General features: G+C 35.7%; 1 protein-coding gene across 1 annotated transcript in view; it reads right to left on the bottom strand.

The window, feature by feature from the left end:
• Picot (putative inorganic phosphate cotransporter protein picot) overlaps positions 1-15,901 on the bottom strand; it is a 38,737-nt gene extending 22,836 nt beyond the window's left edge. The window contains exon 1 of the mRNA XM_076311108.1: positions 15,665-15,901. Coding sequence (XP_076167223.1) covers positions 15,665-15,749 — 85 coding nt within the window. The 5' untranslated portion in view covers positions 15,750-15,901. The remainder of the gene's footprint in view (positions 1-15,664) is intronic.
• Positions 15,902-18,615: the final 2,714 nt, after the last annotated feature.

The following is an 18,615-nucleotide window of genomic DNA, read 5'->3' on the forward strand; positions in this document are numbered from 1 at the left end:
CAATGTATATTTATTGTGAAACGAATACTTATTTTTATTATTTATATTTATAAATAGTTGCATCAACTACAAATAGTTATTAGAAGTTAGTCTAGACCTTGCTAGAGCTCATTTAGCAATTTAATATTTTTAAGAAATTCAATGACTCTCCAATACACTAAATACATTAATGTCGCAAGTGCCAAAGCAAACATCCATAAATCCACTATATAAAACAATCAAAAAATATGACAAGGAGCTGAATGTACACCTTTCATGTAGAATAGAATGGAAATAATCTGAAACATCACATTGGAAGATTAAAATATTAAAAGAAATTGCAAAAATATTAACAAAAGAAATCTCCTGGAAATTTTTAATTTGCAGATTAAATGCTCAATTACTATATGAAAAATATAAAAATGTTTTTCACACATACCTCTAAAACTGAAACTGATATAGAATTTGCAATAGTACAAGGATATAGTTAAAAAGATATTTTCACTCTTTGATTTCTTTTCTCGTGAAAAAAAAATAATAAATAATTTTTTCAATCATAAAACATCGTTAATCATTTTTAAAAAATATATAAATTAAAAAAAGTTACTACTAATGTTATATCATTTTAGGAAAGAGATAAAGTGAGAAACATTTCTTCGATAAATTATTTAAACAATTTTACACATAAAACATAGTAGTTTATTCGTAAGACCACAAAAAAATCAACTAACTACTAATCATTTTCTTTGTAATTTTAATATCGAATTTTTTGTAACAATTTATACATTTTTAAAAAGTCAGTATAGAGAACTCGTGTTAGGCTCGGAAAAGTTTTGATAATTATGTACCTAATCTGTACAATAAGACTAGAAAAGAGTCTTTACAAATGAATATTGTTTGTTCTTTACATAGTGTATTGCCCAGATTTTACGTATCTTAACAAAGTCAACACAGAAAAACGATCCGAGGATCAAGAATTCGTAATGTTACGAATTACGTTGTATTACGAATCTTAAGTCACTTATATCTCGTGAACGGAACGTGCTAGAAGGCGGAAATTTTGCATATAGTCTTATCTTGCATGTCACTTTTTATTCTTCTTTTCTTATTTATGTTTCCATAAATATGTACTAACATTAAAAGACATTGTATACGCTTAAATATGTAATATAAAAAAGAAGACTACAAAGATGACTAAATAAGGTTATGAAAAAAAAAAAATACGAAGAACGAGTTTCTTAATTTACACACTTTTATTCACGCTCGAACATCGACAATAAATACTGTAAAAGTCACTCTTAATAATTTTTTACCTTCAAGTAAAAGGAATAATTTTTATTTCATTTTTCGTACTTGTAAATTTATTTTGATATTTTCACTGTTCGCTTCCTCCCTTTTTCGGCTACGGATCGGTCCACCTGGCGAGACTTTGAGTTTCCGTACTTGGCTGAGACGCTTTGTTTCAAAAATATCCGTCAAAATTACGTAACGGGGAAAAATTGTCCGCGGTGTTATCGAGATGGACAGTCCACGCCGCGTTCAAGTCCGCCTACATCCGCGCTCCGATTTAACCTCTTGCAAGTAAATCGATCGGATCAGATACGATACCGTTTCGATTCGATTCGACTGTCGTTGGTACAAATCCTTGGAATGCGTTATCTCCGCGCTATCGAATTGTCGGGCGTGTTTGGAAATCGCGTAATCGCATTCACGTCACGACCCACAGTTACGATTGGCCGTTCAAGGATCCCGCGAGTCGGCAAAAATATACGACTGTTTCCTTAGCGACGCCGAATCTTTCTTTGCTCGTTATCGCTCTGCGAGATTTGCCTCGTCCGATAGAAACCGCGATCAACGGTTGGTGAGTCAGCGTCGCGGTGCTTGCGTTACGTTTGTTTAACGAGAGACTCGTTTTGCAATTAACGACAAGGCCACCCGACGGTCGGAAAAATCGTAAAAAATGAAATTCATCGTAGAATTGTTGCGAGATCGCGAGAAGTTGCCGCGTCATCGATCGAAGCACGAGTACCCAACCGCCCTTCCAATCGTACCACCGAAATTGCACGCGGAAATCGTGCAAGTTCGAGTGACACGTGGGACGCTGGAACGTGCGAGCATTTCGTATTTAACCGCGTCGCCAAATCGCCGACGAAAATAAAGATACGCGACGCGCTATTAATAGAGCGCAAGAATCTCGCGTGCCAAAAATCGTTGCATCGCGCGCGTAAGGGACGCGACGACGTATGTATGCGCGTTCCCCTCGCATTCGACAATTTCTATCCTCGTTCGTCTATTCTTCGACGCGACGATCTCGCGGGAATTTCGGGGGAAAAGAACACGCCGCGCTTCGTTTCACGGAACGGTCGGTTCTCAAACTTCGGCGCAGCTCGGTTACGATGACGCAGCTTCATTGCGAAGAGCCATGACGATGCATTAAACTTTTGTGCATCACACGAACCGCAGATACTCGATTCTTCCGCAAAATGTTAATTACCGTGTTAAGGTACACAGCTAGATCGCTTGTTGTTAATCTCGCTGACTCAAGATTACGCAATTTCTGCGAATGAGATGGGTTTTTTTGTTACGAGCTCATCAACCGGAACGTGCTTATCGATAATGGTAAAGGAAGGAAACTGTAATAACGGTAGTCGGTACCCGCCATTGTTTGTTGAATTGTAACATCGCGTAACGCAACACGGAAACTTATTTCACGAACAACGCGAAGTGACAAATTGTTCTCGGTCTACGGTCGGTACAGAGGAGTCCTGCCTCACCCGTCGCCGTGTCGCCACCAACAAACGCCTCTTACCGACGCGATTGATAGATTCGATTGATGCTTTTCGACAAGATTTCAGGGTACTGTTTTATACGTGTTCCAAATTAACGACATTCTCTCCCGACGCGACTTCAATGCTTGACTTAGTATCGTGTGTGTCCATCTACAGGAAACACTCGAGGTCCTAAACACATTATTCACTTTGTAAAGTGGAAAATAACGTCCGTCTCGGACGAGATACGAAACGGGACGTGCATGCGCGACCGTGTCCCCTAGTCGGCAGGCCGGAAGCCTTGCCGGAACTCGAAATTTAAAGTAATTCGGCCGATTCTCGCGTAAAATTAAACGCGGCACGAGTACGGGTACGGGATGTGACGTTGTTCGCTCGCTTCTTCGAACTTTCTTGACGAACGATTCGTGTCAAGGAGTACACGGTTTTCACGATTTCCGAGAACGCGTCATCCACGATATTTGCCACGCGAGGTTACGTGGATTCGAAGGTGAGAGCAACAAGTGTGGTTCTTCGTCGTGTTTTCGAAACTTGTGTTCTGGTCGTTCGTTCGGAATACAAACATCGAGACGCAAGTTGCCTCGCCCCGCCCCTCCTGCCGCTTCATCTCGTCCAGTAGCAACGGCCGACCGTGATCGCCGCAACGGCAACCGAGACGCGCGCGCTTTCCTTTTTTTATGATTTTCTCGCGTTAGCGCGTTCAGTGTAGCGCGAAGTTGTCGTTTCTCTCGTCGTCGTCGCTGTCGTTGTCATCGCGCTGACCCGCATTAGAAGCTCGACGCGTTGGCGTCGATTATCATCAGCGCCGACCAACGCGTCTTGCAAACCCGTGTAACTCGAACGTCACGGAACAAGCTGGAACGCTCCAGGGGACAATCGAAACGCGTTTAGCCTATCGAGACTTTCTACTTTCGATGTGTTTTCGACGCCAGCATTCGAGCGAATCGACCGACTGTACCAATGTAGATACTTATATATATATATATATATATATATCTATTGACATTAAACTCGCGCAATTAAGTAGTTTCCAAGATGTTATCTCTCGTAAATTTATGGCTCTTAATCCAAATGATCGATGAAAATTCGCTATCGAAATTAAAAAGTTATGCGCAATCTCTCTGTGACACGATAAATCGTCAATCGTTTTCAAGGGATCTGGTTCGATCCGAGAAAACGAAGCGACTATGGAGGCAGTTGGGTGTGCCCATCGTGTAACTTCCGGTTCACGTGATGCAATGGACATCGATAATTGCAAGGTTCAGAGATGTTTATTTTCTCGTCTAATGAGTTTATAGTACCGCAATAGGCTATAAATAAAATAAAATGTAACGACAGAAAGGATAAAATAAAAATAAAATATGAACATTGACTACCGCTGATTTGCGGACTAATTCTTTAAATTCCTAATGAGAAATTGACTAGCAATTTTTAATCTAATTTTTTTTTAAGTTAAACAGTTTATTTTTGTTCTAGCAAATAAATATCATATAACCTTTTCTAGATCAATTTTTTTTGTTTAATTTTTTCATTTTACGTTTCATTATTTGTGCAATATCCTAGAGGTTAAGCTTAAAATCAGATTTAAAATGCAATAAATAATATCTGTTGGTAATTGTAGAGATCTGTGTGGTTAATTTATTTATTTAACGATTTCAAAGTACTGTAGCAGAGTACGAAAAAAATAAAGTATAAAATTGGAAAATTGGAATAAAAATTGAATATAAATATCTGCTAGGTTACAGTGAAAGAGTGCGGGTTCAACGATTGCTGCTTCACTACTTACAACCCCTTGCGTCCATAGCAGAAGACTGACAATTTCTAACCTACTAGTTCCTTTAAAGACATTGGAATTTTTTGCTAGCAACATTTCATGCAACTTTTCCTAGACCTGTCTGTTTCTTTCGTTTTATTTTATTTTCAATTATTCTTGTAGTATTTAGTATGCCAAAAATTCTACAGTTTGTTCTTCAAACAACAAATTTATAATGTCATTCCCTTAATATCATTTGTTACTTTTACTAATGGAGGTTATTCTCATTTATCGAAATATACGAGTAGATAAATACTATGGAAGTTAGCTTTGCAAGCAACCTTTCTACTTCGCCTTTACGCAATGTTCCTTTATTCGATATGTGGAGACTTTATTTATTTGAGTAATAAAAATATTATAATAATATAAATAAGTTTAAGTACGGCACGTCCGAGCATAATTATTCTCGTTTGTTGCGTACGAGCGTGTTCACGCGTCATCCCGTTCCATTCCAACGAGAACGCTCGGATCGCGTTGCGATTACGTCGCGATCTATTGAAATTCCGTGGCGGTTTGCGCCCTACCGATAAATTATTTCCGCCTGGTTGCCTGTTTGTTATTAGCTGCTCACGTCTTATCCGTTCAGTCCGAACACGACGATTACCGACAACAAGAGGCGAGTGCACGTCGCGGTATGTATTATTCAAGAGAGCGAGTGGGATGGAACGTGACCGCTACCAGCCAGTCAGCATTCTCGGTCCGCGCGCAACTCTCGCGAGTCGATCCGACGCGACACGATGCGTTGCGATTCCGTGGCTTAAGAACTTTATCGAAGACACCGGTCATACATCGACCTCTTCGTAACATTCGCTTTCTTTCAGCTACTTTTCGTGACACGGAGTATTATTTGGCTGCTGTCGTTTACTTCGAGTTTATTTAACTCCTCGCGTATGAGGTTCGTTCCTCGTATGTTTACATAGTATAGTCCGTGGTTTCTTCACAAACAGGTGGGATCTATCCGTCCCATAGATTTCTTATCTGATTTCTCATAACGCACAAACGTTTATACAAAACTGCATTCTCTTTACTATTGCCTGTTGCGGATGAACATGTTTAAGAATGTAGGTAAGTGGGATCCGTACGACGTATGGAGGTCCTGAGGACTATTTTAAAATATCAGAGGGTATTTAAATTTTAGGTTAGCCACACGAAAATCGACTCCCGTACGTGACGGGTAAACCCTTTAGATGGTATGGATACAAGACCGCTACGAGACAGAGGTAAAGGGCACGTACCCCTAGGCGCCACTTGAAAGTAAACAAAATTATTCTACGTTTCACGAGTCGATGAAGTGAAAAAATAAATAAATTTAGAAACGCTGAAGCATACGGAATAACAATACAAAATATTATTAAAAAAAAGTACCTAATGATTAAATATTATTTGTTGACGAATCATGAGTTCATTGTATCCAAATCTTGAAATTGCATACGAAATAGTGTTAAGTATGCCAGTTGCAGTAGCCTCTTGTGAAAGAGGATTTAGTAAGCTGAAACTGAATAACACTTATCTCGAGTCAACCATGTACCAAGCGTGACTTTCTGGTTTAGCAATATTGACGATAGAAAATAAAATTGCAAAAACGTTTAATTTCTATGTCATTCCAACAGATTTCACTTCTATCAACGTTGAGAAATGTTATTTATTTCATATGTATTTTTTTTTATTATAATGTGCATTTTACATTGTTATTTTATTATATTTTACTTTTAAAATTGTGTATATGCTATGCAATATTTACATGTAAATAATTGCAATGAATTTACTGATTGTATGTAATTATTGTTTTAATAAATGGTTAAACGAAACTATTTCCTGTCACATTTTTATGCTAATAATTAATATTGAACACTTATTTCACCTCTTGTAATTTAAAACTTGAGTGTATTTATTCAAAGCAAATAAGCGAAGGGTGCCAAAATACCTAAACACGACTCTGCGTGAACGTTCAAGACTCGGTTCCACTTTTGTAACGCACGACGCAGAACACCAAGAGACACGTGAATAATCGATTTTAAAAGGCACCGCACGTTGATGAGGTGTCTTTAACTCTTTAACGGGCCCTGTCACAAATACGTGACTCCGCCAGCCAGCGGTTATCAGCTGCTGTCACGTATACGTGATTTTACTGTTTCAGTCGCTATATTGACATCTATTTAATTTCTAAATCTGCTCTACATATGTAGTCTCTTATAATAAATTTGTTTGCAACTTTACACAAGATAATAAAAATTTACACTTCATAATTTCAAAATATTTTACAACGAAACATTTTAGAAGAAAGAAGAAAGTATATTTTTATTATTATCACTATTAACGAAATAACTCTTTAAAACCAAATACGTAATACAAAGTGCAATAAAAAATAAGTGAAGAAAATAGCAAATATAGTGAAGAACATATTACGCACAACATCGTAATTTTGATTAGCAAAACAGGTCGATTTCTTTGTGTCGAACAACACTGATGATTGTTTAAATTTGTTTCGCGATAAAAGTTTGTGTATGAATGTTTATAAAGTGCCGAATTTGAAAATTCTGCATCGAGAAATGTTTTGGAAGCTTTCGTTAGATTACAACTCTCACCCGAAGACTGCAAAGTATTAAAAAGGGTGTTTTACGTCGCGTGTTGAACAAGTGGAACAGTGGCTTTATCACCGCAAGAGCGGTAAACGCCTCTGGGGCGTTCAACGTGTATGTTTAAAAAATACGACTTTAAGGTTTCCGCACATCAAGCATTAATCATTTCGATCTTTGCGCGAAAAGAGTTCAACTGCCTTTTAACGCGATCTAACAAACATCGGACTACTAAATATTGTTAAATATGGCGACACGAAGATTCGAGGAGTACGTTTTCGTACCATCTGGAACAACGCTTTGTTCATTGACCAAATTTTTGAATGCTTATATCAATGAATAGCATGTGCAACCTTGACTCGATATCTTGCACGTTTTTTTATATATACTCAACGTATTAGTGATGTTATCGATATCACACCTAAACGATTATGCTCTATCAAATGTTCGCACTCTGAACAATGACATTTATCGTGCGGTTAAACTTTTCTCACTCACGAGTACAGGTTTTTATAAATTACACCGACATTGTTATTAACGATGAATGTAATATATAATTGTTATTATTATTACAATGTTTTTATTACGTTTATTAGAATGAAATAAACATGTTATAAGAAAATAGTTATTTTATTACGTAAGAACAGAGGTACTGGCAAAGTCTAGTTTTGAACCTAACCTCAAAATGAATACATAAGTAAAAAATTTTGTTTTTAATAATAAGAGTAACATCTTCATTGTATCGTATAGAAGAAAAATACATATATCAAGCGGTATAAAAAGCTAATCTATAATAGAAAAGAAAAAAGAGTTAAAGATTCATGAACAGGTGTGTCTAGTTAATATGGGGTTAAAATAAAGAAAGATAGTTCAGGGTGATGAATGTACGATGTTTATGTTTTTTCTATTCGAGTAAATAGAAAAATGTCGCTAGATAACAATAAACCTAGTATGCGTTCAATCCCGAGAGGCTCATTGAAACAAGGTCATACTACGAAACATCAACTAGATGCATATTTATGGAGCACCTACGCTCGCATCGTATAGCACTTTTTTTCTATTAGGCATCCGATTGAAAGAGTTCCAACGCCTAGAGTCACGTTCAGTCCGGTTTTCTCGTATTCTAGTATTATTCTAGTTTCTGCGCTGTTAGCGACTCGAGATTCTGTATTCGAAAGGGACGAGGTGTAACGTCATCGACTACCAGCCGCCATAAACGTAACAATTTATCTTTGTATTTAAGCTTACGTATACACCGCGGACCACCATTCGTAGTACAAATGGGATCAAAGTGTTTCTATGGTACAAAATGAGACAAAATTATAGAATAACAAAATTGCATCGGAGAATATCGTTTTCGAAAAAATTGATGACTGATGATGTCTGGCGTTACTGTTTACTAACAATCCATTAACATGTGACCTTAAACATTCCTGATATATTTGTATGTATGTATATGTGTGTATATATATCACTCCTTCATATTATTTTCAAATTTAATACTTTACTATGAAAATAATATTAAAATTATAATGCTTTAATACTTTACTGCAAATACAATATTAAAATAAAAGCATAAAATATATATGAATAATATTGATTTATTATTATATTCAAATAATATATCCAGTATTATCTTTATAATATATTATAATAAAGTATCAAACATATATGAATAAGGTATTTAATATAAGATAATACTAAATATATTATTTGAATGTAATAATAATAATAATATTTTCTTGTATCAAAGTTATATCCAACAAAAAATTAAATACTAACTAAAGAAATAATGTATAAATGTAAAATATATTTATGGTATAAAGGTGAGGTATAAATATACACTGTTATCAACGCCATAGAGAACTTCTCCCTTGACAGTTCTGAGGTAGGTGGCGCGTCATTCGTTGCAATGCTAACAGAAAACAACACCATCTTCCGCACTCCGTGGTCAAATACTTCCAAAACAAAATCTCTATTCTTGAATAGTACACCGTCAGATAAGTTTACCATACTCTAATGTACTTTTCGCGGATATGAAATCAGTTGTATACGACACTCGATAGCCGAGAAACCCAATACGGTCATCAACCAGTTTCCAAGACTGTTCAGTCTCACTTAACCTCTTTCAAGATCAAATACAACCGGTAATCCCATCGTAAATTCATTGATGACAGAACGACTTCAAAAACAAATTTGGTAAGAATGTAACGAATCAAGCATATAAAATAAAGAGAGGAAAAAAATTAACAAATGTACATCTATATGTACATAAGCGTAATTATGAAGATTACAAGGAGTGAATTTATTGTACCGATAAAGTTTACAACTATGTCTGATATTACTGTTTGAAGAATATTTGTAAACAACTCGAGCTGGCACAACCTGTGGACGTCATTTGAATTCGACGTACGACTTATCGTACAATAAATCGTTACATCTATGGCCTCATTATCACGGTGATTCGTCCCCGTCTACTCGCCCATAGTGACACAAGATTTACTTCGACGAGATCGCGTTATCGTTCGACGACTCGGAACAGGTTCGATTCGGCGAAGCAGCGTATCAATGACTAGTGACTAGTGATCGAAAGAAACGCGTCTCGTTCGACACACGTGCGACTACGATTAGGAAAGGCGAATGTCATCGCGTGTCCAATGAATCTGGCTCGCTTATATAAGTGGAACGAGAGGAAATCTCAGATAAGATAACGATTTTAATAAGGCCCCGTATCGAAGCCCGTTGCCCACTGGACACATTTTTTTGTCACGATGATCGCTGTCAATTCGCGCGAACCGGAGACTGGACGCGAAACCGGTAACGAGAGGAAATTCTGAACTGAAAGCACTCTGTTTAATAAGGATACAGTTACCGTCGAAAGTAAAAAAAAAAACGTTAACACTTTAATAGACACATATCGATTTTGTACAATAGCTGAAAAAAATTGATATTTAAACTTTAAGGCGTTCTGTCATTTTTTTAAATTTCAAGATCTTCTTTTAGCGTCGATCGTAATTGTATCTTTGATAAATAGAATGATTTTTTATCTGTCCTTTTTAAAGTCGTAGGAGAACCGCGATCGTGTCAATATTTATATTTTTTGAAACACCTGGTATATTTGTTTTGGTAACTTTTACAATTGTGATTATTTTTTATTAAAAATTATTGCAAGTACAAAACCGCTACAGTCATCTTGTTTGAAATCATTTTCATCGAATTTACGGTTTCTTTGGAAAAAATTACTAAAAAATGCTTTTTTTCCGTTTCCAAAAGACCCCGTTAAAGCTAGAATTGCATTCCGCGTAACCTAGTGTTCGTGACTGTCCTTACGCGCCCATTCGTTTTATTCCACACACGTGTTGTCTCGCGATAATGACGATCCACGGTTCGCGCGAAATTGCTTACAGTGTCATTATGATCATGCACGATTCTTGGTAAGCAATGCGTCTTTGAACGAAGTATTTGGCGGATGTGTCTTTTCAAAGTCTACGAATAGCTGGCGAATAGAAAGGAAACAATGAGACTGCATTTGCATGCTAATATTTGAGGGAAGATGAGTCGAGCAAACAATCGAGAGCAACACTTTTGAATTTGCGTATTCTATTCTTATCACTATCTGTCTAATGAGAAATAAACATTTATATATTTTTCACTATTTAAGGTTAGATTATAAAACAGTGATACGTTGAACCTTGCTTTTTTAATACAATATGCCATGCCTTCGTGAAATTTTATTCTAGTTTATTACGCCAAATAAGGTCACCCAATAAAAAATTAACGAAACGAATTATACGTTTGTGAAATTACTATTAATCAATTGTCGATGTTCTCCCGATGAAAACGAGTCCAAACACGACCTACTTCGGATTATTTTTAATTCAACGTCATTTTAATGATTTTGAAACATTTTTAATGACGCACAAGTACAAGTAATCCAAATGTAGTCGTGTTTGGGCTCATTTTCATCGGGAAAACTTCACGAATCCATTGACAATAATCTTACAAACATACAATGACCAACAATTTTAATTTCTACAATACCAATGATTTGAATTCGATTCTGCTGGCACGTATCATCCCTTTCGAGTAAACGATAATTATTGGTAATTTCGTTCCGACTGTCCAAAAACTGATTTCGTATATCCGTGGAATACCGTATTAGCCACGATAATCGGCAACCTTTCCGCAAGGAATGTCAGCGTCAGCGAGAGAGACCAGTCGGAATGCAACCGGAAGCGATTCAGTTCGTTTAATGTTTCGCTTGTCGAATAGCGCAGCTGCAAGTAGGTCGCGCGATACGGGTTTTTCGATCGCGGTACTCGCCCAAGGGTATTTCGCCGGAGAGAAGTTCCCACGCAACGCTGATCTTCGCGTACGATGCGTCGCAACCCTTCCGTTAAACCTCGATCGTGCATCGAACCGAGAGGGTCGCCAAGGTCGACTATCTCGGTTTTCTCGAGCGAGAATCGAGTCTACCTATAATTATTTCTCGCGCTCCTTGAATTTACTCGCAAATCGAGCGCGTCGAGCGGCTCGCTCGATTGATCGTGAAACGTTTCTTTGTGCGTTAGCTCCACCTCCCGGGCTCGCAGTTGCAGCGCCACCGGTTCGAAAAATCGACGCGAACCTGAGAGAACATTTCGTGTCGCAACACGCCTATCTCTCGCCCTTGTGTCACTGTATTCCACGGGAAACCAAGGCAACAAGTGCACGGTATAGCTTCGCTCGTGGATTCGCACGGTCGCGGTACATTACAAACCGTGATTCATAAACAAATTCCTATACTTTACCATAGCCATCGAAATTCATTATACAACTATCTTTATTATTATTATTGTTTTATTTACGAGTACTACAACTTACATTGAATTAATCTCTACGTGACAGCGCGCGATTCAGTCTATTTTGTTATTTATTAATTTGTTGTATATTTTAAATTAGGGGCTAGTGTCATTTTAGTAAGTAAGTAAATAATAATTATCTCCACGTTAAAGTTTGGAACCACGCATGAAACGTTTGTTGAAAATAAAGTTGCACCACGGTTCGAGAATAATCGACGGAAAATATCAATTTTCAGAGTTACAGCGAGCGCGATTTATCCCTTTCAGCGTGAACTAGGGCGAGCCGGTACTGCCCTGAACACGGGCGATCGGGGCACATGCCCCAAACCCTGCATTTATTGTTACATATTTTTTTTGTTTGAATGAATTAATGCAATTGTAGCAACAATATTTTTTTAACAGACTTTTAGAACTATATTTTTCCTGCGGTAAATTGAAATTGGAAACTACATCAGCGGAATTAAAAGATGTCGTAAGAATATTTTTTTTCTTTAATAAATTGATTAAATTTTACTGACAAAATATAAGTTGGTAAAGTACACTGCACCCTACAGCGGTCAATACCTGAAAACTTTTTAATTATGTACTAGTATAGGAATAGGGGGCACCGCAATCTGTTCGATTGTATCATTTATTATATTTTTGTGTAACTATATTTTAAATAGAATTCTTACCGTTCTATATATAAAAATAGTGAAGTACGCCCATAAAAAGTTTAATATTCAAGGAAAGTTAGAGGATTTAAAAATTGAAAAAATATCGAAAGACAATTAAAAAAAAATATCTGATTAATTAACAATCACCTTTGTACTTTATGTTAAGTATCTCGCAGATTATTAATTGTATGCCCTTAAAATCACTATCAGCGGGTTCAAGTACTATTATTTTGCAAATATCGATTAAAATCTGGAAGTAACACATTGGGAGTTTTTATTAATCATCAGAGTTTTATTAATCATCTTCGTCACATCTACTGATCTATAGATTTGATAAAGAGCTAATAGTAGATTCGGTGATTAAATTATTGCAAACACTTCAAAAGTACTTAGTTAAAATTAAATTAAGAATGAAATTAAATTTATTTTTAAAAAATCTATACGTATATTTTTAGCAACATCTTACGACTATTTCAAAGCTTTCGCAATATACGACATGCTTCCGATATTTTTCGACATAGTTTTGTTAATTTTTCGACATCAATTAATGTTTATTGCATGTGGATGAAAAAGGCAGTATGATCAAATATTAATATATTTTGTTTGTTATTATAAACTTCAAAACATATATACATACATATATTATTTATATCATTATTTATTTATTTATTAAAATGACACTAGGCTCTTATATATATATATATATTGTTTATTATAGAAGCTTCAAAATAGTTGTAAGATGTTATTATAAATATAACAATACGTTAAAAAAACAAAACTATAATTTTAAGTGCATTCTCGATGCATTCTCGGTGCATTCTCGATGCATTCTCGGTGCATTCTCGGTGCATTCTTGACTAATCTTCAAATAAGTGGTAGTTTCGAAGTGTACGTAACAATTTGATCACCCATTATATGTCCAATTTAAGAAATCATGAGTAAAACCCATCTTGATTAAATTGTCATTCAACGAAAAGATAATAATGTACGTCAGATCAAAGAAATCGTGGATTAAACGATTCGGTTGACGTATAGTCAACGACATATACCTAACCTTATCCCTCCATCGGTAAGCAAGAAGACATTGAAAAATTTCTCTCCCTAGATCGTTTTTCCAAGTTCACGGTGCATTTGATCGGAGATAATCAGCGCAGCTATCGTTATGCAGATACTCCTCGTTACGTAAAGTGGTTGCAATCTTTTCTCTGGCATGAGAATCTTATGAGTTTCACTATCGATGCATAACGAAGCCATGATTTCAAGATTCGTTGCAAGAACGGGCAAAATTTTCTGCGACCAACAATATCAATCTGTCGATTATTCATTATTATCCGTTTCACTTCCTTTCCTTTTAATTACTTGGTTATAATCTATGGATGATTTTTTTTCCATCGCAAGAATTTAATTTTTCATTCTGGTCTAAAAATGTTAATTCAAATTAGCTTTCGACAACAGCGTTTATAGCTGTTTACAGTTTGCTATAATAAATTTAATTCTATAATTAAAATTTTTGTTTTAATTCAACGTGCAATGGAGAAGTTTTTGATTAATTGTATCTTATCTCCATTTCCGTGGAATGTATATATATGTGTACATTTATATGTATCTTTACGAATAATTAAATGTTTTTTATTCGATCAAAGTGATCTATAATTTTATTAGATAATTTGAATTTGACTTCTTCGTTTTTTAACGAAAAAGACCGTTCGATCAACAAAATGAACAAAATGTTTAATTGTATTACTTGTACGAGAAAACATTTACCAATAAAAATAATAATAATTTTCTTGAGGGTTCGGTGAATAAATCTAACCCTCTTAGAGAGATATAAAATTATATATACAATAATTCTAGAAAAAAGTTTTTTGTAAAATTTGTTCAAGAATCAAAATGAAACAATGTGCTGTGTTGAGAAATGTTCTTAATTTACGTCCAATGTAATATTTTCTCTCTTCTTATTACGTTTTGCATATTTTTTTGCACGCTTTATGGTAGGTACACAATGTTTATCTTAAACCGAAAATAAGTCGAAATTTGACGAGTGGAAATGTCTGGTAAATTATTTACTTAAGATTGACAATAAGATTTGCATTTTTATTTAGTTAATTTCTTTTTTTGAAAAACTCTAATAAAAAAATATGTTTTTCGAACAAATAAAATCTTCTTTAATTTAACTGACTTTACGCCACATCGTAGCAATATAAGTATAATCTGACAAAAATGGGATTCATATACGCGTATTTTAATGGTTCAATATGTCTTCTTTATTATCGACACCATAATTTCATCATGAATCAAGTGCTTGGCACGCGCGTCGAACGCATGGTGTAAACTAACTCAAAGATTCATGGCGCGAGAATCCCGAGTTGGGAAAAATTTCGTTCAAATAATAAGCGATGAAAAAACTCAAAACATAGCGATAATATTCGCAACGTTTATTCGATCGAGCGGTTAAATTTCTATTCATTCGTCGTGAAATATTGTACTTCAAAATTTGAATTAAAATTTTTATGCAACAAGTAACGTGCATTTAACGAACAATTTTTTCATATCAAATTTTTTAATTTAACTCAATTTATTTCCATTAATAGATAAGTATTAATATTAATATCAATAAATAATTATAGTCGAATCAATTTACAAAAATAATTTTTCGACCGTTTAGTAATATTCGCTCGTAAAATAGATCAATCGTACTCTTAATTCGATGAATTTATAAATATTATTACTCGTTCGTAAAATAGATCAACTGTACTCTTAATTCGATGAATTTATATATATTATTACTCCCTCGTAAAATAAACAAATTGTACTTTTTAATTCGTTGAATTTATACATATAATTTTGTCTACCCATTGGAGAATGTACCTTGTTCAAACCCTCGCGGGTCTCTACGAAAATTGCACTCGCGGATCGCGAATATTCGAGACGACAGGAATCGCTCCAGATTGTCTCGTGCGAACGTCGTCGCGTGCTCGGTAACGACCTACGCGAAAAAGAGAGTGAAACTTACAGGACGGTACCGGCACCTCCATCACGAACATCTCCTGCTTCTTGATCTCGAACTTGCGGTCCACCGCGGTGCCGTTCTGGGCCATGGTGGTTTCTCGCGGCAACGTACTCGTTCGCGTACACGGTCGAGCGCGGTGTCGTCCTCAATATATCTCGAATCTCGATACCGACAGACGAAACGGAGAGCGAATCTGTCGTCAAAAACTCGCGCGGCGTTCTCGGTTGCACTGTTGCGAACGCGGCCGAACTCGAGGCACTTAGCCGCGAACACCTAGCGGCCGTTGACCAATTAGAGCACGCGGTTCGCGCCCCACTCACCGTGTCGCTGTCACACCCCCACCTTCACGCTGCCCCGCCTTCTCCCCGCGACGCACCGCATTAATAACGCTTCCCCTGGCATCGAATCGCCGCGCGAAATCAAAGGATTTCGCCGTTGCCGCGTATAAACTTTTTTCTTATTCCTCCCTCTCTTTGTCCCCGATCCCCTAGCGCGAGCAGTTCGGCAAACAATCCCGCGCGAAAGTCCTTCCGCTCTGCGGACGCTACGAGAACAGTCTACGCCGAACCAGCCGGCGAAAAGATGTTTACTTTTTCGCAGCGAAGTTTCGTCGATTCCTGAACTTCGAACAGGACTCGGTAATTAGAGAGTCGGTTCTCCTCGTCTACTGTGAATAACGAAAAAGAAACAATGTTTCGAAACAACGTGTACGATTCGGAGAGAAATAGCTAGGAAGTATTTTTCACAATTACGTGCTATGGAATCGGACTTTGCTACGAGAGTTATTACTACCGCTTCTAAACAGCGGCGAGTTTAATCCACCGAGTGTCTTTTTTAATGCTCGAAAACTCGATGAAAATATTCGAAGAGCAACTGAAATACGAGGCGTAAATTACATGTATTACGTAGCTGCTTATAAATTGTCGTATACTTGGCGTTAAAGACAATTTTAATATTTAAATTGTTCAACGATTCAACTACCAATAGGATAATAATACTGGTTTGGAACGAGCATGGTGTAACGTTCGTTTATTGAACGATTCGACCGTACATTTCGAATGCTCGATACAAAATTGTTAAAGCAAAAATGATTCGACAAAGGAAATAAATATTTTCGAGAAAAAGTAATACAATTATACGTAACTTCGTATTATTTGTAAGGCTACTTTCGTATAAACTACAATATACTTAACCTTTTCAAGGATATTGCTACATACATATGCATTCAGCTTTTACGTAATTTTAAGTATTATAATATGGAAACGACCAGTAAAATTGTGAATAAATGGTCAACAATATAATATGGCAGTATGGAGTTTTCGTTTCGTTTGTTGGGTACGAATTAACTTTTCATGTTTTTACATTTGCATCGTTACGAACGACGTATAATGAAAACGTTAAAAATAATAATAATATTTACATTAAAAACAATTTATTCATTCCGTAATTTGAAATGCTTTGCACAATTTACTTCCCTGTAATTAAAACAATATTAACGAACGAGAAACACGACTTCCATTAATCATATTATTTAAAAATCGATAAGCCTTTTTTTTTCTTCGTTCTTTTTCACGAATTACGAAAAAATGAAATATTCTTTTACCGTACTTGCTCTATATTATCATTCTATTCTTAAACACAATTCATTTCTTCGATATTCATAACAATACTAATTAATACGAGGTCAATTATTTGTTTCATTCGTGTGTTTTAAAATTGATTTTTTTTTAAATTTCTTTTCAGTATTCCACGACTTTCCCAAACTTGGTAAAACGGTAGTACGCTTATAAACGCAAGCAATTATATGTAAATACACGCAAATTACAATCATTGTGACTTTCTCTTCGTTACAACCGTGTCATAAATAACAAGAAATTATCGACCCATTTCTATACACGATAGTTGAGCCATTATTGTTCAAGATAGACCATTAGTCGTTATTAAAAGATTTCACTGATATTAATAACTAGATATCTGATTCTTAACACGATTTCGTATCTGGATGATTCGCAATAAGAAATCTATTAGCATCTTATCCGTTCCAATATCCTTTTATGGTCGTCAGCGAACTATCAGCAATATTTTCAGATAACGAACAAATTTTCGTTCTTAACGTTTTTCATATCGAATCGTTTAATTCCAACCACGATAAAGCTGAGATTGTAATTTTTTAATAAGCTCAGTTCGCACGTGTGAGACGCAATTTATATTTGAAAATATAAATCAATACCTTGGTGTTCCTCGTGGCTCTCATTGGGATCATTGTTTCTCATCATTTTCGTCGATGATCTCGATATTCTAATATTAGACACTTATTTCGCGCAGACGATCTTAAACTATTTGTTAAGGTGAACAACGTCACGGCGGTTAATACATACGTTTCAAACTGATCACAATAGACTCTCGACACGGTGTGTAAACAATAGACTCGATGATACCATTTCCAAGTAACGTGTAATGAGGGTCACTCGTAGGTACTCGACACACTTAACACACATACTCTCACATACTCGGTGGTACACTGTTAGAAAGTTTACTGTTTGTATTTGTTATCTTCGTGTAATTTACGGTAAACAGTTTTCTTTTTTTTTCAAGATATTAAAAATGTTATTAATGGATTGATAACTACTTCTAATTCTTTTGATTCATGCGGAATCAGAATATATAAGTGTTGCGTCGTTCAGAGATAAAATTCTATTCAAATAATAGACGACGAATCGAACCAATGTACAATATAGCGACTTGGTAAGTTAAATTTTGATTTGTTGCAAAATATTTTCTTTCGCCATTCAACTTCTAATTTTTATTCAACGAAAAACGAATGCAAAATTATATATCTTCTATTCGTTATTTATTTATTTATTTATTTTTTTCTTATTTATTTTTTTGTCTAATGAAATATGTTAATATACTCGACTCAGATTTCTTGGATTTATTAGCTGTTACATGGAGCT

This window comes from Ptiloglossa arizonensis, chromosome 5, assembly GCF_051014685.1.
Source record: "Ptiloglossa arizonensis isolate GNS036 chromosome 5, iyPtiAriz1_principal, whole genome shotgun sequence".
Taxonomy (NCBI): domain Eukaryota; kingdom Metazoa; phylum Arthropoda; class Insecta; order Hymenoptera; family Colletidae; genus Ptiloglossa; species Ptiloglossa arizonensis.